The sequence below is a fragment of the Pseudochaenichthys georgianus genome, chromosome 22, assembly GCF_902827115.2.
Source record: "Pseudochaenichthys georgianus chromosome 22, fPseGeo1.2, whole genome shotgun sequence".
NCBI classification, from domain to species: Eukaryota; Metazoa; Chordata; class Actinopteri; order Perciformes; family Channichthyidae; genus Pseudochaenichthys; species Pseudochaenichthys georgianus.
Window position 1 is genome coordinate 11,294,412 of NC_047524.1, and position 24,950 is coordinate 11,319,361.

At 39.1% G+C, this 24,950-nt stretch overlaps 1 protein-coding gene across 3 annotated transcripts; it reads right to left on the reverse strand.

The window, feature by feature from the left end:
- Positions 1 to 3,685: 3,685 nt before the first annotated feature.
- Positions 3,686 to 24,101, reverse strand: LOC117467893 (protein TUNAR-like). 3 transcript variants are annotated; one of them, XM_071207231.1, is made up of 3 exons: positions 23,919 to 24,101; positions 12,434 to 12,927; positions 3,686 to 6,123 (listed from the first exon to the last, which is right to left on the reverse strand). In XM_071207231.1, exons 2-3 carry the CDS (start codon positions 12,503 to 12,505, stop codon positions 5,938 to 5,940), a joined length of 258 nt encoding a protein of 85 aa, XP_071063332.1. In that variant the 5' UTR covers positions 12,506 to 12,927; positions 23,919 to 24,101; the 3' UTR covers positions 3,686 to 5,937. The 3 variants fall into 3 exon arrangements, with proteins under 3 accessions (XP_071063332.1, XP_071063331.1, XP_071063333.1); XM_071207230.1 differs by having other exon boundaries at positions 23,856 to 24,101; XM_071207232.1 differs by lacking the exon at positions 23,919 to 24,101 and adding an exon at positions 13,142 to 13,177.
- Positions 24,102 to 24,950: the final 849 nt, after the last annotated feature.

Genomic DNA, 24,950 nt, shown 5'->3' on the forward strand with positions numbered 1-24,950 from the left:
GGAGCTGTCCCGTCGCCGCCTTCCTGCCCGCCCTCCAGAGCTGTCCCGTCGCCGCCTTCCTGCCCGACCTTGTGCCCGGCCCCCTGACTCTCCCAGCCGATGCCTTCGCCCCATGAGTTCGCCCGCTGTGGCCTTCGCCCCTTCTTGAACTCCACCTTGCCCCCAGGCCGTCCGCCCGAAACCCCCTCCTCAAACTCTGCCTTACCCTCCATGTCCATGCTACCTTGTCTCTTCATGTCCTTGTTCCCTATGCTCGTCTTTGCTAGTCCATGTCTCCTGCCTGTTCCCGCCTGTAAGTTTGTTCCTGTCTGTCGTGCTCCCCAGTTTTGTTAATGTTAATTGGTATCTTGTTTTCTTTTCTCTTCGGCTTTTTTTTGGAATAAAGCTCGCTTTTTGTTACCTTACCTTTTTTAGTCCTTTAAACTGCACTTGGGTTCTATTTTCCCCAAACCTGACATTCATGTGATCTGTTATGTTTGGTTCTTTGACACTGTTCATAAAGTTATTTGAATGCATCACTTCCTGTCATGCTGTCAGAAAATGCTAGAAACTCAGGAGGATCCATTTGCATCTGCATGGAAAGACTGATCAATCAAAGTTGTAAGTAATTACAATTAATTGTTAACATGTCTTATTTCATATATGAAGGCGTATTTTATGGAAATATGTTTAAGAAATTATGAAAAAGATAATGTTATATTTTATATATTTATAATGTAAGTAAGGGTGTTTGAACAGACAACACAAAACTCAAATCGTTTTGCATTCTGTATATATTGTTTCAGTTTGCACTTCATGTCATGGTGAAGGAGTTACCAGTAAAGTTCCTCAACTACAACGACAACTTTTTTTCTTCATTTTGAGTGGAGTTTAGCTTCTTGTTAAGTGGCTGTGGCTCTTGCGTCTGTATAAGAACTCTAAAGCGGGACATCTCTAAGGTTGACCAATCAGAGCAGAGTGGTTTCAGAAAAATAGTTAAAAGGCGGTATTGATATTGCACTACTCAAATTGAAGTGCCAACAACATAATAACTCTTCTCAACAGAAGACCCCCACTACCACCTTGCTAAATCCTTCACGGTACCATGCTAATCCTCAACATCTCACTAGCACAATAACATCTCTTGTGAGGAGCCCACACATTTTAGATTTTAAGCTATTTTGGCCGATAGGTTGATCTCCACCATAACATGACTGAAACATTTCCCATGCAAAAAAACCCGGGAAGGTTTGTAATCTAAACAGTCAAGCTAAACCTGACACTTTGACACTTTCCTTTCTCAAGTTTTACATTTATATCAGGATTTGTCATGGCTTTCAAGCCCGTTCCCAGAATTTGATTACTGGATTTATTTCTCTGCATGAACAAATGTGAAGAAAGGCAGCTGGATATGTGCAGCCTCTGTGACAGGAAATCTATAAAGGACACATCTGTTTGGGAAATCCTCTCAGATCCCTAATTGAGGGGAGGACTTTGGATTCAGGGAAGTCACGACATCGACACTGTGGAGTGAACTGTGACCTGGATAGGGAGAAGAAGTGTTGCTTTGTTTCAAACTTTTGAACTTCACCTCTGACTGAGAGCACAGAAGGTCATTTGAAATTGGCATGACCCTGATCCAATCTACTTGTCTCTATTCTCAAAGTGTCAGAGGAATTGTCAGAATAAACCAAGATCCCCATGCCCCAGATATACATTTTCATTTCCTCTTCATTATACTTCAGGGGGTGCTGTATTTTCTATTCATGATATTTCCCCTTCTTCTTTACCTGCTTCAGCTTCAGTTAGTGTTTTCCTACATGTCCCAGAATGCCTTTGACAACCTAAGAGAATGTGCAATTGTGTGCATTCAGCTGTTGGGCCTATATGTGTCAAAGAAAAGAAAACAACAGTGACAGTGATATTAAGAGCAAGGCGGTGAGTTTTTCCAGTCGAGAAAAACAACATATCATGGTCCATTGAGGAAAAAAGATTCTGTGCAACTGACCAGAAACTTAAATACGTTTATTTGTTCACTGCTTGATACATCTCATTGTTCATAGTTATCTCAAAGAATAGAAACCTTTCAAACCAGCTGACAATATTGGGCCCAGAGTGCAAGATACACTGTGCTTAGTTAGACAATATTTACCACCACCATTGTATTTACTTTACTCACATTTTGAAATGTGTTAAGATGATAGTAAAAAAGCAGCACAATGGATGCTTTTTCAGTGCATTTTAGGAAATGATTGTACTGCTCAATGAGCAGTCTAATTTATTATTCTACTAATTTGGTTTTTACTTTGTTTCTGTATTGTTTCTTTGCTTTAACACTTTACATTTACATATTCTGGATCAATTCTCAATTTAGCTTATATGGTGTTAAACTCCATTACCTTTTCCCATCATTCAATACATTTTTGTAAGCAATACATTTTCTGCAGAGTTTAAAAATAAAACAAATGCTATCAATTATTCCTTTAAATTTGTAATCTGAACACATTGTTCTGATTGCATTACAGCAAACGTATTATTATGCATTTGACCCATTTCCAGTCGAGTTGAATTATGTTCACATTGGGTGTGATCATGCTTGAAGGGTGTTGTTTGTTATGAAATAATCTGTATTTTGTTGATAAGATTATTGCAAAAAAAGAGCCAGTGAGTTTGAATCCCGCTGGAAATGCATTAAATGTGAATGTGTTGCTGGTGCCACATGTTGAATTGCATTTGAATCACAACAGAAGCAGCCTGACGTTGCCAGCCATTAGTATGTCTTGTTGATTCGGTGTGGCTTGTGCTGTAGATGGATTAATCGCCCGCACAGCTTTTCTGTGAAACCATCAAAACGATGTCAGCTCAGCTAGATAGAGATGGAACGTTTGCACGGACAATCTGCTCGCTTGAATCATCCATCTGCGATGCATCACAATCTCCTGCACATTGTTCACCCCACATCTTTCAGCCTCAAAAGAGGGAATGATTGTTCAAGGCTGTGCTGGATGGATTCAGGTGAAACAATAGCTTAAAGCAGGCTTCTGGGCATTTGTGAATTGTGGTTGCGCGAACAATGCTGTATTTTTGTTTTGGTTTGTTGCCTAATCTATTATATTTAAAGGAAAAGACAAGCTGTTTTTAGTCTTGTTTTCTGCCTCAAACAGGATTATTCTAGCATGTTACCACTCACATAGCACTCTTAATGGAGTGGGAAATTATGCTGACACATATATGACTGAAAGCACAAGGAAATGGAATAAAATATATGTGTTGGGCGATTTGGTTTCCGTGTCTTTGACCTGCTAGTTCTGTGCTCCGTTCGCCTTTCTCCATCTTTCAGTTCGATTTGCTGTGAGACAGAGAAATCTGTCTCACAGCAACGCTGTATACTCTATAAGGTTTTTCTTCTTTAAGGCTCTGTTGTAATCTCACACAGCTGTCAGATGCGGGAGAATATAGCTTTTCATTTTGGTTGCTAAGTGCTGCCGCTTGTGCTAAACGCTTTTATCTCAGAATTCATAATGCTGAAAGAATCCTTCAAAATGTATGTATGTGGCATTTAATCAGTGTAGCGGATGTGCACTGATGATGGAGTTGTGTTATAGTATATTAACATTGATCTCCATCTTTATAAAACAAGACAAACAATCCCAAAGTTATCAGTTTCAAGATGTATTAATTTAATGTTTTTTAACCAAACCACAGGCTGAAAAACTTCAAATTTTCACCCACAAGAGACTATTTGATCATTTGAAATATAATAAACATACGCATAAATTAAACATGAGAAGAAGTTCAGATTACATAGCTTTAGGAAAGATAAATAAACAATAAGGATAACAGGAATAATCAACATTTACATTAAATATGAATACATTCGTAAGACCTGTTCATGTGCTTACCAAACTTTCCTTTTCCTTTTTCTGTTAAAGAAGTACTGTAGGAGCACCTCACCTAAGACTTTAGTCACTGAGCCAGTCCCATTGTCAATACAGAGGACAAGATCAGGATAACGTTTTATTAAGATGGACTTAATAAATATCTCTTTCTGGTTTGTATTTGCATTTCCTCCACCTCCTGACTGATATAGTTGAGACACTTTGATCTCAGGCACTTTCTGAAATCATGAAGTTGTCGACTGACAAACACAAACTTAATATTTTATACATAAAGAAGTGTTTTATATAGCCTTACATTATTAACAACTGTACATAATTATTTATAGGCCTTTCTCATCTCTCAGAGCTTAACTTCTTAAACTTGCTTCCTCGCTAAGAGTTAGATTGGCTTAGCATAAAGACTGAACGAGGAGGTGAAAAGATCTGTTCAAACTGTCACATGACGCGACCTGATTTAATTTGTACAAAGTGAAACAAGCTGGACCAGATTCTGATAAAACTATGAATGCGGGAATTATATTTGTCACACTTTCTGCTTATCTTTTACCCTTAAGTATAAAAAAATCGTCTTATTTCCAATCCATAGTCAGATTTAGATTGTTGTCCCAAGGAGATTAAGCGTAAAATATTAAGGGAAAACTACACAGTGTCAGTCAATCAAGAGGAAAATACCGAAAGTTACTCTAGAAAGTCTTCACACATTCACAGTATTGTCAAGTGTGGCAAAACACACACATCTGTCTGAAATTACACCCAAATCTGGAAATTAGTCATACAACACATTTCAAAAAGTCATAAATCCATGACTTAAGAAAAGATTTAGCATTTTGTTTAAGACGAAATCAGCTTGCTTTGTTTACAATATCCCAATGAATGACCTTTCATCAGTAAAATCAATGACATTAAAATATACATATATACAATAAGTTAAAACGTTCACAAAGTAGTAATAACCTGATCATTTAATACATCATGAAAATAGCAATTTCCTCATGTGTTAAGGCAGTCATTATGCACAAGTCTACATTTTAAATCAGTGATGCTTCAACTTCGTTCATGGCTGAAAAATCGGACCACCCTAAATTATATGGACACTTAAGTGGAATATGTTATTCATGTGTGATCCTTTATAAATATGTATGCAAGTAAAACATATGTGTCCTCAGTTCTCCTGAGAGGATGCTCCCCAGCCTCTAGAGAGCTGAGACTTTGATAAATGTTCAAATCCTTTTCTCACAAATGGATGGCATCATATCTCAGTGTTTATGACCTTGAAGTGATGCATGAAAAACTTGAATAATAAATGATATTCTAGCCACTTTGTACCAATCTGTCTGATCTTTCACTATTTAATTTCAAGCGCAATGTCAAATGCACCCATTTCAACACTTTAAAGTGTCCTCATGCCATTTAAAGACAATGAAAATAAAATGCATGTAACACAAATTAGTATTGTTTGAATGTTACACATTAATTTGCAGTCGATATAATCTTCAGTGAAATTAAACGTCATGCCAAATTCATTTCAACTTACAGTGAGAAAAAGAGTAAAAGAACAAACATTTGATCAAGCTGCATAACAATTTTCTGAAGTAACTATTTCAATTTAATAAAAACAAATCTTTGAAAAAATTAATAAATATTCATATAGATACCTGTAGATACCTACAGATAGATTCTCTATACATGTTGATCATGGATGCATATCTTCTAAAAAGTGTCCATGCGCTTTCTGCAGTCTTTCGTGTCCATGTGTTGGGAAGAGCTGCATCTTCTGAGCGTCTCTTACCACCATGCATTTATGTACAAGTCAAATGTCACTCAGTATTCTGTATAATTCTACATATAAAGAAGGGAGGAATGAACCGGTTTCACATAGTCTTAGTTGTTTGAAGTGATGCAGGATGGATGCCATATGGCGATCACATAGTCTTAGATCCAGCTCACCACTGGGGAAGTTCGGCCTCTTCCTCGCTCCGCCCATCTTCATCTCCATATGAGTCAACATACTGTCGCTCCAATGGCACAGATGAGCTCTAAATAAAACAAGAGTCAAGACCTACAAGGTGGTGTAGATGTAGACAAAGATGATCACTACCAAGTTGAGTATTGTCCCAATGATGCCCAACATGGCCAAGATGCTCTCCTCCTTACTTTCCTTGTCTAGGATTCCCTTTTCCTCATCTCTGCGAAGAGTGTTTACCATTTTCCCTGGAAAAGTCAGCAGTTTTCTTCTTGGACCAATCTGGAGTGAGCAGATAAGAAAGAAAAGGGAGAAACAACCAGTGTGTTAGTTACTGCAACCGGCTCATTTGTCCTTTTAAGATTGCCTGCAGTGTATGAAGGACAGCGATAATGGCAATAAAACAAAAAAAATGTATTGGTGACATGGCTGGGAACACAGTTAAATAATTAAAAGGTAATTAACAAAGTGGTATTCTTTTCCGCTTTGATCATCATATAAATGTGTGTTTTAAGAAAATGATGTGAAATTAAATAGAATAGATTGAAATCTGCCTTGAAACCAGATCAGTCTATTTTTAGTGTTTACTTACAGTAAATGCATTATTATCTCAAAACCACATCTGTTTTAAAAACTATTTTATCCTGTAGTTTACGAAAAATATGTAGAAAACTATTTGTAGTGTGTGGAATTTAAAGTTTGCTAAGTTTAGACAAAGCCTTTTTTGTTTTGTAAATATATAAAAGTTAATGTGTTATAAAAATTCTGCTACTTGTACAAATGTAAAGAAAACTTCCATCTAATATGTCCAACCTACGAACAGAGTATTGGACACATACACACACACACACACACACACACACACACACACACACACACACACACACAAACAAACAGATTGTAATTGTGAGCTGTGTGCACAAATTCATTTTATATTAAGGATGTGGATAAGATTTTCCATCAGAAGTAATAGACATTCTCCATTCCTTTAATAAAATATAGTCATCCCCCGAGTTTGAATGTGGTAAAAAAGGAAGTCAGTGAATACACCATCTGGATTTACAATCTGGTGTTGAACAGCTTGAATAGTTTCATTAAAGTGAAATGACGAATCTGACTGCTGGATAATTTAAATCAATTTGCGGTCACAGGGTTAAAGAGATGCAACGCTTTATATATAATCCGTTTAAAATGCATTCATAGTTTCTCATCATAGGCTTCATAATCAATGCGTGCATTATGCCAGCTTTAATCTGGTTTTCATGCAGCACACTCGAGAGGAAAGTGAGGTTAATTGATAAGGCCATGAATTTTGTCTATTTTACAATCCAAGTCATGGCTTGCATTAATTATAACTGGTTGATCTATTTAACTATATAAAAATACAATACATTAAATCTAAGTTGTTTTCAGAGCAGAGTTTCACTACAAAGGGAAAACTAAATTATGAAAAACATTCGTTGAAGTCGTTGAATAAATCAGAAGAGCAGTATAATTTTTCCAATTACTTTTCCTATTACAATCAGGAATGTTGACACTTTGACATTTATTTAAAATGTCCAGTAAGGTTCAACTTCAAATAACAAACAGTTACAAATCTCACAGCTTCACCTTTAATATTAATTCAACAATACATTAAAATACACAGTACCTTCTATTTTTCATGTTAAATATTATGAAGTAGGCCATATACACCAGATTTTTACTTCACATAAACATGGCCGTTGGCCGCTTTGTTCATTCCTTCTTTTTGTCTTTGTGGTAACACTTGTTTTTAAGCAATTTAATAAACCTCCTTTAGCAGAATGAATGTTTGCAACTAAGAAAACTGTGTGCTTGACACTCCTGTTGATGGACATGTGTGCGTGCGTGCGTGCGTGCGTGCATTGATTGGTCTAGCCCGTGGTGGAGTATTAGAAGCTAGCTGTGTGTTTTCAGCCTGCAGGCGCAGCAGCTTGGCATCCAAACACCTCTCAGGAGTAAAGCGCTCCTTTTGCGGGTCAATGGGTTTTATAAGCTGGCTAGCAACAGTAAGGCATGTAAGCTAATTCAGACTCAAAATAAACCTTTAAAGGGATAGTGGAAATTGAACCATAAATAGTTTCGTTTTAACTTATATACAAGCATAATTACGTACCAAAACAATCACACCTGATTACAAAAATATAATAATTGCCTTACGCATGTTAGAAGCACTTTATTGCAGCCTCCCCCGAACTTTTTTAGAAACGAAATGATCGATTCAGCCAAACCGGAAGTGAGGAAAACTCAGGAAGACGAAACGATAACAAACCATGGCGTCTATGCAGAATGAACGTGGAAGGGCAAATATACCAGACAAAGAAGAAGGATTGTACGAGGTATCCAGTGACGATAGCGAGTCAGAAACATCCTCTCGGCTTTCCTGCGAAAATGTAGTTTTAGGAACTGAATCTGAATCCGGTTCAGTAAGCGACGATGGTGAGAATATTGAGCCAGACGATGGACCATTACGTCCTTATTTGTTCGAGCCCGAGGTGATGGAGTTAGTTCACGGCATGGGCAATGGCGAGGATGACCAGGACCAGGCGCCAGATGATGCACCCCTACGCACAAATAATCTTGACTGGTAGGTCCCCAAGCATAGCTCACGCTAGGCGCTATATTATATATTGCAAAAGTTGGCATGCATGCACTGTAGGCCTATGGCTCTGCCCGAGGATGACTGCATGTAGGGTACATTTCATAACATACCAGGGTCAGGTTCACATAAATTATCTTGTCACATTTATTATTGTATATGTAACAGCCTTATGAGCATTAATTAGATGAATACATTTAAATGAATTGTATACTGGCATGATATACAGCTAGAGCCAATCGGTCTTTTGACGTAGTATGGTCCTAATCCTAGGCTAGCCAGGCTGCCTGTCAAGTGTAGGCTGTACTCACAGTACTGTTAGTCTATCATGTCTATATGATGACTGTAGTGTACACATTCGACACTGTGTACCGGATTATCGGATGACGAGGCCTCCGGTCGCCTAATCGACAGGCAATAAATGGCGTTGTACACAATGGTACAGGCTAACGATGCATTAAATCAGCCAGAAAACATAATAAAATACTCGTGCCTCGTCCAATGTTTGTGCCCGTCTTCCTTTGTTTTCGTCATCACCCGAAGATTCCCGAAGTATTTCGTTTCATTGAGAGGGCGTGGTCGGGAGCAGTAAAATTGAAAATAAAATGAAACTAGGCGCATGAAATTTAAAAAAATTGTTTATTATGCTTATTTTTAATAAAAATACATAAGTTAAACCCAAAATTCGCGGATTTCTACTATCCCTTTAACCGGGAGCTGTTCCCTTCAGTAAAATGTTTTGATCAACACACATTTCTTCTTTCTTCCAGGAAAAGTTTACAAAGACATGTACTAACTTGGTACAAAAAAGGCCTTCCTGGCTGTTGTACTTTATGAGAGTGATGAATTAATCTGTTATATGATGAACAAGGTGAAGCCAGCTTATAATACTTTCACTTCATGGGATATGAGCTGGAGCAGAACCACCTTGTCAAATTATATTCACCATTTATTTGCCTTGGCATATGCATTTCTTAACACACCTGAGGAGAGATCATGCATCAGAAAATGTGAGAAGTGTTGTCCAGTCCTATTATCATAAATTCCAGGTAAATAAAATGACCCTCCCAAATATGTATTTTTTCATGGCAATTAATCTAACTTAACACAGTTGTTTACAGTAATTAACCTTTGCAGAACCCACATCATAAAGCCTCATTTGCAGGCCGTCCTTCGTAATAATTGAAATGTCACTGTGGATTTTTCATTCCCCTTTTTCTTTGACTAATGGCTCGTGTTCTTGGACAGTTTGGCAGTGAAAAAATGCTCTTGGCAGAAAAAGGAAATAAAACTAACTGAGGTGATTTTAATAAATGTAACATCACGCAATCGCAAGTGATGCACGTCCTAAGTCACACTTAGTTAGGAATCATAGAAAATTCAAGTTTGTAAAGGACCACCATCGAGCTTTTGTGTTGGACCTAAACGTTTATTTTATACTGTAAAAGTCAAATGCCTCTTTTGTTCAGGCCTGTTTATATAAGGCTAGGAGCATGGAACCGATAGTCCTCACTGTAAAGCTAGCATCCTACATGATGACGGTGAATGATGGCAGTGTCAAATCACCGGCATGTATTGTGCTCTTGACGCACATAAAAACCCCATCAGGTGCTGTCCCTGTGTTAAAGTGCGCCTCCTCCTCTGATCTGTAACAATGGGCTTTGATTGCCTCTCCTGGGGAGCACTGTAAACAGAACTTCCCTCGACATGAATGGAGATCTTTGTGCGGCGCGCTGGATGTGCCCTCATGCATGAAGACGCCTGCTCGCTGCTGATATAAACAAGCGCTCAGCAAAAAAATAAAATAACAAGGGGGGAGAAATGTGCCTGAGGATGTTGAGGGAGATGGATGAGGTCGAAGAGGAGCAGCAGGGAGAAGTAACTGAGTATCCAGATGAGGTACTTGTACTTTAGTGTTTAAATGTTTCCATTTTATATCCATTTTACTAGTATATTCCAATTTAAAGCAAATACTGTCCTTTTTACTTACCGACAATTACCTGACAGCTACTTTATATTTAGAAGTTGCTTTTCGGGTGTAGATTTTGCATAAAACTAAAATAATAACCTTACAAAAGTGTCTCTGGTTTTGATCCAGAGACTCACCTCACAACCACTGATTAATCTAAATGGTTTACAATTTAGGACTAAACTATCTAACTGCATAAAAAGCAGCTAAATATAGCTTCACGTTGAGCAGCTATAAAATGCTGTTAACCAATGGAGGCATCCGTATTAATTATCTAATGTCATAAATAATCAAATATCAGTGATGGGGGAATTTCACTATAGAAAGAGATACTGCTTTAACTTTGGTACTATAACTACATTTAACTGATAACACTTCTGAGTGAGATTTTTACTGAAGGAATTGTACTTGTTATGAAGTAGGGTAACATAAATGTACACTTTGACTTAAGCAAAGGATTTGAGTACTTCTTCCACCAAGCGGAGTAATAGTAGTGAAGGAGGGTCCAGGATCTGCCAAAACCCTGAATACTGAGAAAAACAGATTTCCACAGAGTACAGCTGTTCACCAAGCAGAAAACTGGACGCCTTCCTCGTCTCCAGTGTTCAACAAAAAGCGCCCAGTGTCAAGTGGCAGCCAGTGCTGGAATCCTGCGATGTGCCATAATCATAATGACTCCCTGGGTCTGTTTTACAGGAAAGCCACTGAAATATGCCATGGCATATCCAGACACGATACAGTACACTGTCTCCACTTCTCCACCTCTTATTGATGATTAGTCATTTGACTGTGGGCTATTCTAGGCTAGGATTTAGTTATCTCATTATTGATTCCTGTTGTCACTCAAGAGCTCATTTCCATCGATCCCAACACTTCTACGTCTTAACTTTTGCCCCTGTGAGTAATCTGAGCCGCTATGTGGCCATCAGGGCTATTCATGATTCAAATGTAATACATTTCATTACAAAAAGCATCTCCTTGAGAGTTTTTTCTCTCACAAGGAGGGCTCACACCTGGATCTCCACTTGTACAGCAACAGCCAGAAGCGTATTTGTATAACAAAAAGCAGACAGACAGCCTGAGAGAGGGAGAGGGAGTAGCGGGCGATGCCATACTGTACCTGGGACAACCAATCCAGACACTCCTGCTACACCTAATAAAGGCTAACATCCTCAGATCAGATCAGTGGAGAGTAAAACCTTTTGCCACTTGAATAATGCTGAGCATGTCAAACGACTCCAGATGCTAACAGACTCTGACAGGCAGATTTAGCTTTTGGCATTGTTATAAAATGGAATTAAACCAAACAGCTCCCTCCCGAGTGTGTATGCAAAACACACACACACACACACGTTGATGCCCCCCACATGCTGACACAGACACACATTCAGGAGAATCTTATACAGAAATATGTATTTGCGCATATGAAAAAGGGGAAGAGGAAAAGAAGAAAAACTGATGAGATACTGTCAATAGTGAGTGTGACCCATTTCCGATGAACCTGTGATAATTGATCCTGGAAAAGTGACATATCTGTTTTGAATGGGACAAGTATTGCATGAGATCTTTTTTATTGATCGACAAGACATGCACAGCTTTAATAGACGGAACAGGAATTTAAATTGGATGAGAAGCATTTCAACTTGTTTACAACATGAATCACAAGCAACTCCCAAAGGACCATGTGTATGTGTTTCATGGTCACAGCTTATATTATCAAGTAGCACAGGGGGGGGGAAACATGGTTTAATTGTAAGGCAGCATTCGGGGAGTCTCTGCTGCTTTAATCAATGATTCATACAAAGACAACTGAGCCCATAAATGTCCCTCATTGATAAAGAATATATCGTGAAGCATAATACATGCATAGCTACACACTGTCATGACATTTAAAAATGGTAAAATATTCATTAAGTATTTGTTGACAGTTTACAGCTGCACATGAAAATGAGATTACAAAAAATAAAAAGCTCTGGATGTGTGGTGAGAGTTTAAAGACCTACCTTGCAAAGCATCAGGAATAACATAGCATTGGACATGCTGGAGGGGGACACCTTTCCATAGTGCACAGACATCCCTGGCAACTAAGGTGAAAGTCGACCCCTCTCATCCTCGGGCTGTGGGGGGGCACAGGGTCCAGAGAGGGCGGTCTCGTCTTCCAGGCAGTCCAATTTCAGGGCTCTCGTTGGATGTCGTACCCTGCAGCGGTCCAGCGTCTCCTCCTCAAATTTCATCTCACTAGTGGCCAAGTTCTAGCTGCCATCACTTTCTCCTCCTCAGCCTTGTGAGAGGGAAACTGTGCTGCCCACCTCCTCCCTGCTCTTCCTCCTCTTCCTCTTGTCTGTTTTGTTTGCTTCCCCACCTCTCCTCCTTGTCTGTGAGGAAGGATGATGTCAAGTTGAAGAATGGAGTCAGTTGATGGGCAGATGCGGGTGGGAGGGTAACAAAGCTGTTTCATGTGAACAATTCCATCCTCCTTTGTCTTTATTCCGCAAAGCTTTAACAAAAAGAAGAAGATTTCAGTCTTGTCCCTCCTGCCAAGACTCCCCTAAGAAGCCTTATTAAAGGCTTATGTCAAACTTTTGTACTGCTCATGTAAAACATGTTTAGTTCTCTTGGCTCTTAAATATTTCACGGAAGGAAGAAAAAAGGCACCCTGCTGAAGTGCTGGAAGCCCCTGCTTGCTCTACATGATGTGTAACCTAACATACCTTTCCTGCGCTCCAGATGCTGAGCGTGTATCTCCAACTAACTGAGCAGAGAGTGAGCGCTGGATGGCTATGAGAGAGAAAGAGAAGCAGAGAGAGAGAAAGAGAGAGGGGGGTGCAGTGAATGAACCCGTCGCCTCACGCTGACGCTGTCGTGGTTGCTTTTGCTCCACAGGCAAGAGGTATCCCCTGCTCCCTTTCTCCCACGCATGTTAAAGCAGCCAGGGTTGCATGGCAACCGACTCAGGAGAGGAGTCACACAGAGCCTGGCGACAGGAGGCGTCTGTGACAGAGGCCCAGATGAGCAGCGAGGGTCTCCTCTGGTCTGTTTTTATTAAGGTGTGTGTGTGTGTGTGTGTGTGTGTGTGTGTGTGTGTGTGTGTGTGTGTGTGTGTGTGTGTGTGTGTGTGTGTGTGTGTGTGTGTGTGTGTGTGTGTGTGTGTGTGTGTGTGTGTGTGTGTGTGTGTGTGTGTGTGTGTGTGTGTGTGTGTGTGTGTGTGTGTGTGTGTGTGTGTGTGTGTGTGTGTGTGTGTGTGTGTGTGTGTGTGTGTGTGTGTGTGTGTGTGTGTGTGTGTGTGTGTGTGTGTGTGTGTGTGTGTGTGTGTGTGTGTGTGTGTGTAGACATTGGAATTAAATCATCATTAATTGTCCGAGGGCAAGCAAACGTAGGCACACAGTCAAATCAGTTTTACTGTTTACTTCCATGTGAGCCTGCACGTCCGCCCTACTGACCGTACCTAACACATAGAAGCAGTGGTTTGCAAACAGTAACGAGGCAGGTGTTGGGCAGCACAATATTTTGAATATACATACACCTTTTATCCTGTGAGTGACCATCGAAACTCGCTGTGTAGCCTAGTAGAGTGATGTAGCCTACAATGATAAACACCATTCAAAGGGGGAGAACAGTCAAAAGAAAATATAGAGAAGCTTAGAACACTTTTGTGAATTGCCATCAAGTTATTAGTTATCCATCCAACAGTACACCAACTATGAGTGTAGTCACTCCATCACTAAGCTACTACAAACAAATATTTAGCAAGGATTTTCAGATTAATTTCACGGCATCACTTACTTGTGTGATCTGGCCTGAAGCCCAGTTTATTTCAGATTCAGGCTCTCATTTGACATTCAGTGTAAGTGTTTGAAGCACATGATAGAAACACCGATCAAACGTCATTAACCTCCGGGTCATTTACTGTGCAATCCGACACCAAGACGATTCCTCTCGGAGTCACCCGTCCTATCCCAGTCCTCTCCCTCCGATTCACTTCACCTCTGCCAGAGGGAAGGACATAAGCTTTCAGTGTTTGAACTGCGAGCGGAGAGACTTATCGCTCTGTATTTAGGAAGACATGACTCACCCCGGCCATTCCACCCATTCCTCATTTAAAGAAAAAAGGCAGTTTCACTACTTGAATATTTATAGTTATTCATCAATTCACAATTGGGCCTTTGGCTTTTTGCAAGGGATATTTCTTTCCAGTAAAGAGGACAGAATAAATGCTGCCTCTTAATATGTTTTGTTATAAGACATTTTCCATTTCACTGCTTATTAAATAAAAGATATTAACCAAAGTGATCTGATGTCATATTTTGTTGCAGAGTGATCAGGTTTATGTTTCATCAATGCTGTTGAAACATCTGAATCTGAGTTGGTGTTATCAAATAAAACCGTGGAAATAGATTTGTCTTTAAACAATATTTCATTATGTGGATGGATCGGGTTGCTAATGGAAATGTTTAAAATGTGAAACAGCTGCCAAGAAATTAGTTTGTTGCTTTGAGCACGAAATGACCTGGAATGGACAGCAGTCCAAATGGAAATGTAAAGAAAACAATCCCTGCAAACTGAAAACACCCGTGTGCATAATTGTATTGCCGACTTCTCATCCCTCTCTGCCTCAAGATTAACTAACTTGGAGTGCCGCTGCCTGCACGGGCATTTATAACAAGTAATCAGTGTGTCCGTTGAATAAGTTCTTGTCATATGGTAACCAAATCGCAGTTTCTTCTATTGCGTGATGTTCATCCTGTGCCTCAATTTTCATTCAAACAAGGTAACATCAGTCTCAGGCACTTGTATACTTATCTGAATTGTTATCACTCACTGTGTGTATTTTCTCTTTATACAGAGTTCAGAGTAAACCAAATTGTATCATAAACTTACTGTCCCATTATTGAAGCTGACCCTGATGTAAAAGGGGTAATTTCATGATGAGCCTGAAGAGAACTATCTCTGTGGAGTTGTTCCATATAGCTCCACGAAGCATTTTTGCAACTTATTTTAGCAAATTATTTTAGTTCAACATCCCAAAGCTTTACTGCTACTGTTTAACTTTGTCTAAAAGGGAAAAGTGACAAAATTAGCTAGGAGCAGAATGAGCCCAAACGTGAGATAAAAATGAATATTAGACTTTAGACATTTGCAACAAACATGACTCCAAAAGAATGTTATGTTGCTCTTTGGCTTTGCACGTTATTCAAAACAACTCTTTTTAGTTGCAGTACGATTGAAATTTGCTCTGCTGCTCATATGTGGCACACAATCAGTTAACTCATATTCAGCCTTATAAACATACATTGGTTTTCAAAAACACAGAAATATCTTTCATGTGAAGTAAGATACAAAAGCGCTTGGAGGGAATCGGATTCCAAACACTGAAAGCCTTGAGTTTACTTTAATTAATTTCACAGGGTAAGCTGCTATCGCACACCTTTCACGGGTGGATCTTGTGAAGGACATTTACACTGCACACTGCACATGAGAGTGAGAGTGAGAGACAAAACCTCATCCACACAAACTCTAGGTATTAGTGTTTTGTTTTAGATTCAAGGGTAAAGCTAATGGAATCTGAGGGTCTTCACATTTAAGATTAGCGGAGAAGTAATGGTCAATTAATGCGCCTGGTTTTCCTCAACACATCCGCTCTACTTAGTGTGTTTGAATTCGCTCGTTCAACCTGTGCTTTCTAATTCGTCCTTCAGAGAACACAGCTCAGTAACACCACCTCATTAATTATTGATAAGCCAGCGAGTCGTGCCCTATACAAACATTTTTTTTTTGTTTAAACTAAAAACAGCAGTCAACACAAAACATGTCAACAGCAAGCCAACTTTTGTTGATTTCTGAAGACATGCATGAAGCTAAGGGCGCTAAACCGTTTTCATTCACGTCAGGAAACCTTGAGGAAACATCAAACACTGTGTGAAGTGTTGGTCTTGAAAGAAAGCTGTCGAGAAATCTCCACAAGACTTCAATCTCCACACAGGCCGTTTTTCTTCTTTGTGGAGGTAAAGAGACATGGCTGGAGGATAAGTGGGATCCTAAGAGTGGTTGTAGAGGATAAGGAGTAAGGCAGTGTCACGGTAGCCATTAATCCTAATTAGCAGAGAACATGACAGCAGCATAGTGTCCTTCAGTCAGAGAGCCAGGCGGCTGCTCTCCCAATCCTGTTCCTGTCACTAATAGAGATGCAAGGGCAAGGGAAATAAAAATTCAAATGTTGAAAGATATTTTATTCCTACATTTACTCTGGAAAAGATGGATGGTTGCTAAGCAGAAGCTAGAGTAATGAGATCCTAGTATCCCCCAAATTGGCGCTGTGTGTGGGCGAAAACATGTTATTTTTTTTTTTTCTAAAAAGCCATTAAAGATTGATTCAAAGTTGTGTGTTTTCTTTCTGCTTCTCTGATCAAGTGGCTTAAAATCTGATAGAATGAAAAAACGAAAGAGCGCTTGACCTACGGAAAAAAGCGATATCACTTAGAAATTGTTGTAGTAATGCTTTTAGGCTTGATTGGTCAAAGTCTGCTGCGAGCCAACATAATACTTGGCTTCCTATTAGCATTTTCATTCAATGATTTAATTACGGAGCTTCATAATCAAATAAGATACTATATATTCATTGGAGGTCTAGATTTGACCCCTACAAGATTTTAGCAGTCTTCCACACATGGCTTTGAATTTGATAGAAAATTATGTATTCCATTTTAAATGATGGATGGAAGATGAATTAGTGCTCATATTGTGATTAGGTCTATAATATTTCAGAATTAATGAAAGATTAATGTTTCAGCTAAAGCCCCCAAGAATAGACTTAATCTAGGCTTCCTTGGTAAATGCATTTCATTACATATTCAAATGATGTGTTTTTGTGACGGATTGGGTAATGGCGGGGACATGGTGGGGACTTGTTTAACATGTCAATTGTTAGCATTTAGTTTCCAAGATAACAGCCATGCCAACGGTATCTTTTTAGCAACATTTAAAACAAATTTGCCAACCTTGGCATTTCCAAATTTCCAAATGGTTATGTGCTGCTGTTACAAAGAAAGATTTATCACTTGTCTTTTAATACACAGCATTTTTCTAGTGACACATTCTGTGACTTATTTAGACCATCAGCAAAAACAAGAAATATATAGACAAATATATTATAGTTATCTTCCTGGAAGATTGTGCATGGAGGAAATCAGAAAGTGAAAGCAATGTTCATAAGGAACCAGTCAAAATGCTGATTGTGCCATTATTCAATAAATGTACACATTATGCAATCAACATTTCTTTCATAGTGATACGTTTAATATACAATACACATATGTATCTGATGCTACCTTAATTAGCTAGCTACAGCTGATCAAACCTGGCAACAACCAGCAGGTCTCCTGTATGTTGGTGTGAGCGTTGGAATTAGCACTTAGTTTAAACTTTGGGAACAGTAAATGGCAAAACAATGTCACCAAAAAGCTTTTGATTGGATCATATGATTTTCCTCCAAAAAAAAAAAGTTAAATTGCAAGGCAGTAACCATATGTTTAAAAAGACTATGTGATATGATTGAATGCTGCCACAGAGCCACACAATATATTTTATGCATATTTGTAGCCAATGTTGAAGGTCAAGAAGGACAATATGATCTATCAGTGCATGTGTTGAGTAAAACAGTGGATGAGCCTGGCTTGAGCACATGATTCTCTTTTCTCTGTGAGAAAGAAGCTTCTCAGATTCTCAAACACTTTCTATCTCTCTGGAGATATTGTCTACATTAACAGAAGAGCCAGAAAAACAATCCTGTCTAGAATACTAATGAGAGCTTTAAGACTTTGAACTGATGTATTGTACCTTTCAATGTGTGGCAGATAAGCTGTTTATAAACTACACAACTCAACATATTGGCTAAAGATCTTAAGTGAAATCTCATCTTTAAAAATAATGTTAAAGGCATACATACTGTAAATAGAGATCAGGTATACCCCCCAAACTCACATCTAGGGATTCTTCTGTCTCTTCTCTTTCTCTAAAGGCCAGTCTGATATCCTCCAAGTCTAATTTCAGACTCTTCTACTTACATCAAAAGCCTGTCAGCCTGAGCACATGAAAGCCTGTTTTCTGAGAGCTGCCGGTCGTCCGACTGGAACACTCGACGCAGCTTTAATTTGTATCCTCCGAACATTCGACAGCGGAGCGTATGTCGTAGCCCATCCCGAGCCGTCTGTGGGTCAGCACGGATACACTTAATAGGTGTTCTCTTCCAATGGAAATACATTCAAATGCATTCTGGTTTACATTCCTCCCTCAGCATAAACTATAAAGTCTGAATTCAGCACCACAAACAAAACCTCATCATCAATCAGTCTAATACTTTCGGATAAAAAGGCATGAGGCAATCAGCTTTGATGTTGAGCTAGTTCAATATTACTGTCAACTTTTAAAGTAAGTTATGGGGGCCATCTTTGTCTGCCAGCAAGCATATGAGACGTCTACACTCAGACTTCAATAGATACAGTAAACAACATCTGCCTTTGTGGGAATCTTTTTGTGACATTTACGCTTGTGTGAAATATTGCAGACATCTACTGACACAATACAAATCGATGTCTGTATGCAGTCTCCTGAATCTTGTGGTTTGTGTTTTTTCTTGAGTATAAATGACATGAATGGGTGAGTGCATCAAGATGATTCAATTTCACATTGCCAGCAGCTGCAGGTAGAAAATAGCCTGCAAATTAATCAGTTTCATCATTCATAAACCTCAACGGTTTAGTTGATTAATAGACAAAAAGAAACAAAAGCAGTTTGAGTTTGCTGCGGAGAGTTTCTGTAACATCACGCTGTCTTGCGAGCCTCTGATGGTACAGCAGAAGGTGCAGTAATAAATTGTGTATTGCATGCAAAAGCATCATAATAGCTTTCAGGTCATTCAATATTGAGATGCTGAGGCCTGAATCAGAAAGGAAAGAACAGCCTGTGCTTCTCTATGAAAACATATTTTTTCAAAACATTGATTTAATATTCCTCTTTCTTCACTATTATCATTTCACTTTTTTCAAGTGAACAAATGCACAATGCTCTCCTCACCCAATAAAGCATCCAACACGTATAAATGCAAAGGGAATCTCGTCCTTAAGGAAATGTGCCTTAAGCTGTTAAATAATAAGGATAATAATCGAGGACACAGCAGCATTAGCAAGGCTAAGAAGCATCCTCAACATCAAATGAGTATTTTTCTCTCCAACTAAGATAAGTAGGGTAAGTAGGACACTGTGGGACTGAGAAATAGATCATTATCTGGCTTAAAAAAATGATGTGTTGAGAAATGATTCTGGCAATTCGAACATGCAAAAGCTTCTTTATGTTGGGTCTTCTGGGTAGGGGCAATGTAATGTTCATCCTCCGCTGTGCACCATCTTTTATACGCCTCGGAAAAAAGAGCTTGTGTACTTCACTGGTCCTGCTTATAATGCATTCTCTCTTATTCCAACACACAAATACACACATGTATTGTTGTATTGATGGTGAGTCAAGTGTTGACAAGCACACAGAGGTTTTAAAAAGGGATGTTGATACATCTGTCTTTTCTGAAACGGTTGCAAGCCCATCTGCCAAGTCTGTCTGACGAATGATCCATTTGGTGGGAGACATTAACATATTGAACATGGGGGATATTGAGCCAAGGGATTACAGCAACACAATCCTGGATGGATCCGATCGGGAGGTATTAAAAATGAAATAAGAAATCTGGCAGCATCAGGCTACTCTGTTCTGCTCCGCTCACTGCAGGTGATTAAGGAGGTTTAACAATGGTACTGATCCTGTGAGAAGATAAGTCTTCTTCTCTCTGACCATTCTCTCTTTGTAATACACACACACACACACACAAAGAAACACCAGTTATTTTCTAGACATGAGAGATTATCGGTCGGCCCTTTGGACTGAGTTCAAGCCTATTGCTATTGAGAAGCCTATTGCTGAGAACATATTTTCATCGACAATGTAAGCTCAGAAAGCAGGAGTTCTGTTTTGCCAGAGGGTTTGACGATTCATACTTTGTAAATGATTCAAAGTAATGTCAGGGAGAAATAAACAAACAAAGTCATGCTTACAATTATCCAGATGTTCCCCTAATCTTAGATCTTTTCGAAATTACCCGTATAGTCCTACTTTTTGTTTTAAAATACATTTCTGGTTTTGGCTTGTAGCTCATAAAGTATGGATACCAATGTGGTCACGACTTTAATTTCTTAGCACCATGTACCCTTTTTTTAAATGTAAAGAAAATGATTTGAGGATTTATTAAACTTTCTAAAAGCAGTTGATGTCATGGTGTGATTGTATTCATTAAATCAAAGCCCACAGTAAAAATGCACCTCCATTTCCTTATTTGTTAAGAGACAGTGTCTCAGTGCAGAACATTATGAATCAAGATATGTAACTATTGTTGAGTGGTCCTAATTTAATTGATAAAACTCATTACATATGCACGATACATACTCATTTATATTTAGTGATTAGCACAGTGGCATATTAATTCGAACACTTATTCATTCCCTGTAGCCTCAGGTGACCAGTTGCCCACCACTAAAAGCTTCCCCAGCATCAAAGCGGTTTCTTAGTTATTAGGTTATGAAGATATTGGCCCGCGGTAGGAAATTATAAATTCTCGACGACTGCTGATAGGCATCTTATTTCAGTATCTTCATGATAGGAGAAAAGCGTGCTTGCCATTCGTTGGACGCTCAGTGAAAAAGGCTGATATGGAACATGTCATTTTTTAGATGATAAACTTGTTTAATTCCACTGTGCTTGACACAGCGCGGAGAATATGCATGAGTGAGTATGCATTATTAAAACGGCCTGTTCAGGCAGCCCTAACGCAATAAGGAGAGGGGTCCTCTGTGTTAATCTTATAGGCGTTCCCTGCTGCTGACTGTGCTTGTATCAAAAGTTAGAGGCTATGTTTCAGGTCTTATTCCATAATCATGTGCAGCGTTTGCATATCTTGCTGACGATTACAGAAGAGCGGGATCTTGACACTCTCTTTGGATTTCTTTAATATCAGTACATTGATATCAGAAAAGATGACAACAGTGACAAATTGTGTAAAATGTTTAAATATTGGGATGTGTTGAGCAGGAAGAAAGCACGATTTGAAGCAATGAACCACTATGTTTAAACGAAAGCAACATAAACAGACAATTGCATCAAATGTTACAAGTATTATTTTGACTAATATGGGATTGGGTGAATGTCCACATAGTTTTGCAAGAATATGCTAAGCAGGCGAGCAACAGTAAATATATTTTCTTTCTCCAACAGCCTTCAATAATTGAGATCCAGTTTCATAAACACAAACATTCAAATCTATAAACCACACCATGAGTTTTACTGCTTCTACAGCAGTGGCAGATACCAAATGTAAAATTAAAACTGCACTCTACATCTTCTCTGCCTCTTTTGTTCAGTTTTTGAATGTCCTAAAGCTCCCACCTCTTTATGCAAAGGAGATTTCACCAGCACATTTAGATTATTTATTGGGATCCATGAGAAACTTTGGCCGTCAAAGCCATCTCCAACAATTTCACATCAAGGAACGTTTATCTGTTGCTTCGAACTTGATTGATATTACACTTAATTTTAATGGGAACAACGTACTTCTATGTCTGAATCCTTTTAAGTTTTTGCTATTATTGATGACATGCTTAAAATTCAGGAGTGCACATTTTGATTTGTGAGAATCGGACTGTTTCTCATCACGAGTGTGATCTCCTAACATTCCCTGAAAATAGACGTACCACAGGCAGACATAGACATATCTGAATGCCCCTGATAAACATTGAATTGCTATTGTCACCCCTCATTAGTCGTCATTTCATTCAGCAAACAGCTGAGTATCAGCGAATATTCACTTGCTGGAGCCACAGCGCAGGCCCTCATGTGGCCCCGGAGCAAGTCCAATGAGCTGAGGGAAGCACACGTCAATAACAGTAAGCCAATTAAAATCACTCTTCATTTAAGCTGTGATCTCTATTGATTTGCCTTTCAATTCTCATCCATCAGACTAGCGGACTGCCTTGAAGGATCGGAGGAATAGACTGTCTGACTGAAACTCAGTTTCTCAGCTGCCTCTGTACCAACTACCAGCAGCTTTACAGAACATTGAGGCAGGCTGGTAACACAAGCTGTTCTGTAGACTAAACAAAACCCTGAGCCTTCAAGACTCAGAACTGGTGGATTTGATTCTGTCACAAAGCTGCAGAGGAAAATAGCAAATAAAATGTGGACTGCAAAGCAAACAACACACCTAAAACAATATAAGTAATAATACGTCAATATGGTTCCAGTTTATAATGGACTTCAACATGTGACCTTTTTAGGATGTAAAGCTTTAGTCGATAATCTCAAGAATCAGTATAATTTGGGAACATTTTCTGAACATTGAAAGTTAAAGTAGTGTATTCAGCACATTAATAGTCAATGCCGACTGATCCATGTTCAGCATGTCAGATAGTAAACAGAGCGTCCCATTAGTTCAGACAGAGCACTGACACTGTGCTTGCATTAGTTGATTGGCACCAGCTGTTTCAGTCATGCTTCGCAATCATTGGCTCGTTCAGCAGCTGTGTGGCCATCAGCTGAATAATAACCATCAGGTGTGCAGCACGACCATTTTAACTGAGCACTTCTCACCGACACACTCAATACAAAGCTGTTTGCTGCCAAACCTCCCTCCACCAGCCCAACCCTTTCGCTATGTGCTATATTTGGATATTATTTAGTTGATACTTAAAGTATTTATTGTCTCTGGAAAATGTATCTAATAATGTATTAGCTTAAGCACTTCTTAACTCAGAGACAAAATACTGGATGGTTTGTCAGTGCCAATGGAAATTGTTTGACATTTTTTTCACTTAAACATTTTCTGACCTGCTTCCACCATATCCAGGGTTTGGATAGATTATTAGGGCAACTCTACATTTTTATTTGAGTAATCATAAAATATGAATTTCTCTACTTTGGTTTAACATCGCACAATTTCTCTCTCATTGCTCTTATCAGCATTTCTTCTAGAAGCAGCAGACAGCTGTTTTCAATGAGAAAGCTGTAAAAGACAAATTGTACACCTGCCCAGTACCAAATGGCATACGGTGAAATAAAGAGACATGTTGGAGCCAGAAAGTCCCTCAGGAGTTGGTACGGACCAAAAACAGAGCGACTGGTTGAGGCTAGGAATCAAGGATTACGGCTCGTTTTACTTCCCTTAGGGGGCAAAACAAATCAATTGATGCAGGTTTAATAGTAGCAGATGTTAATAGTAAAACGTCAATTCACCCCCAACCTACTGCAAGGCTATAACATTAAAACAAATAACAAACCATATTCATTATTGCTTTTAAAAGGTATCGCTCGAACAACGCTGTTAATTATATCACTGACCAGTCTTTCTTTCACCCTCAATACCGTCCCTGTTTAGACGAGTTCAAAACACGTTCTTCAAACCTGTCAAAGACGTTGTGTTTGATGATCAGCTCCGTGTGAAGGTTAGAAGATGTGCACTGGCCCAGAGGCGGCTTTCTTCTTGTTTTTCTTCTTCTTCTGACACCATCTCTTCCTCTCCAAAAGGCAGAGGGGGTCAAGCAGCAGGGTGGGGGTTGGTGGTAGTGACTTTACATGAATTGTAAATTAGTGAATAAAAGTGTGGATGCGAGCATCCATCCACACAGCACTACTTCAGTCTTTTTTTGCTTACTTTGATGTAAAACTGTCTTGTAAGCATACCTAAATGTTAATAATTCCAGTGCTTGCAGTTGCATTTCTTCCACACTCCCTGTTTTCTTGCAGACTCAAAGGCCTTGAACTGTCAGTGTCTTCCCCCTCAAGCACATACAGCACACCGTATAAACTTTCTGGTTCAGCAGCTTTGATAATAATCTGACCTCACCTGTTTGGTTGACTTGGGGAGTTATCGTTTTCATTCTGTATGCTGTGTGAACACCGCAGTGTAGGAGTGAGTATCTTGCTGCATTAACCCTCCTTTATTTTAGAAATGTTATTTTATAACAACAAAGCTCCTCTAATGCAGTGTCGTCTGAAGCAGCTTTGTCCTGGACTGAAGCCATTTATTTTTCACAAATCACTGCCAATTAACATTAAAAGCTGGCAAGACATGGCACCTCCATTTTCATTTTCGTCCCCTGATAAAAAAGCACCCAAGCAAACACACAGCAACGACATGGTAAAAGGTCACTGTGACAAGGTGACAAGCTGGTGATAACTGGCGAAAACCAAAGCCAAAAAACCTGGGTTTTGCTGCTAATTTCATACAAAATGTGGTTGAAAAACTGCACCTAAAGACTCTATATATTATAACATGTAACTTTCATAAATAATGATGACACTCGAGAAGAAGGCTGCTGTTATGCATTTGATGTATTCATAGTGGCGTTTCAGAGAATGTGTGTGGAGCTGACAGACCTGAAGTAGGTTATCTCTACTCTTACACTTAATACACCCTGAAAGTCCGGGCCACAT

Coding starts and splice junctions, on each gene's coding strand:
- LOC117467893 (XM_071207231.1), bottom strand. CDS start 12,505: ATGTCTGTGCACTATGGAAAGGTGTCCCCCTCCAGCATGTCCAATGCT. Junction 6,124..12,433: donor TATTCCTGATGCTTTGCAAG/GTAGGTCTTTAA, acceptor TGCTCACTCCAG/ATTGGTCCAAGAAGAAAACT.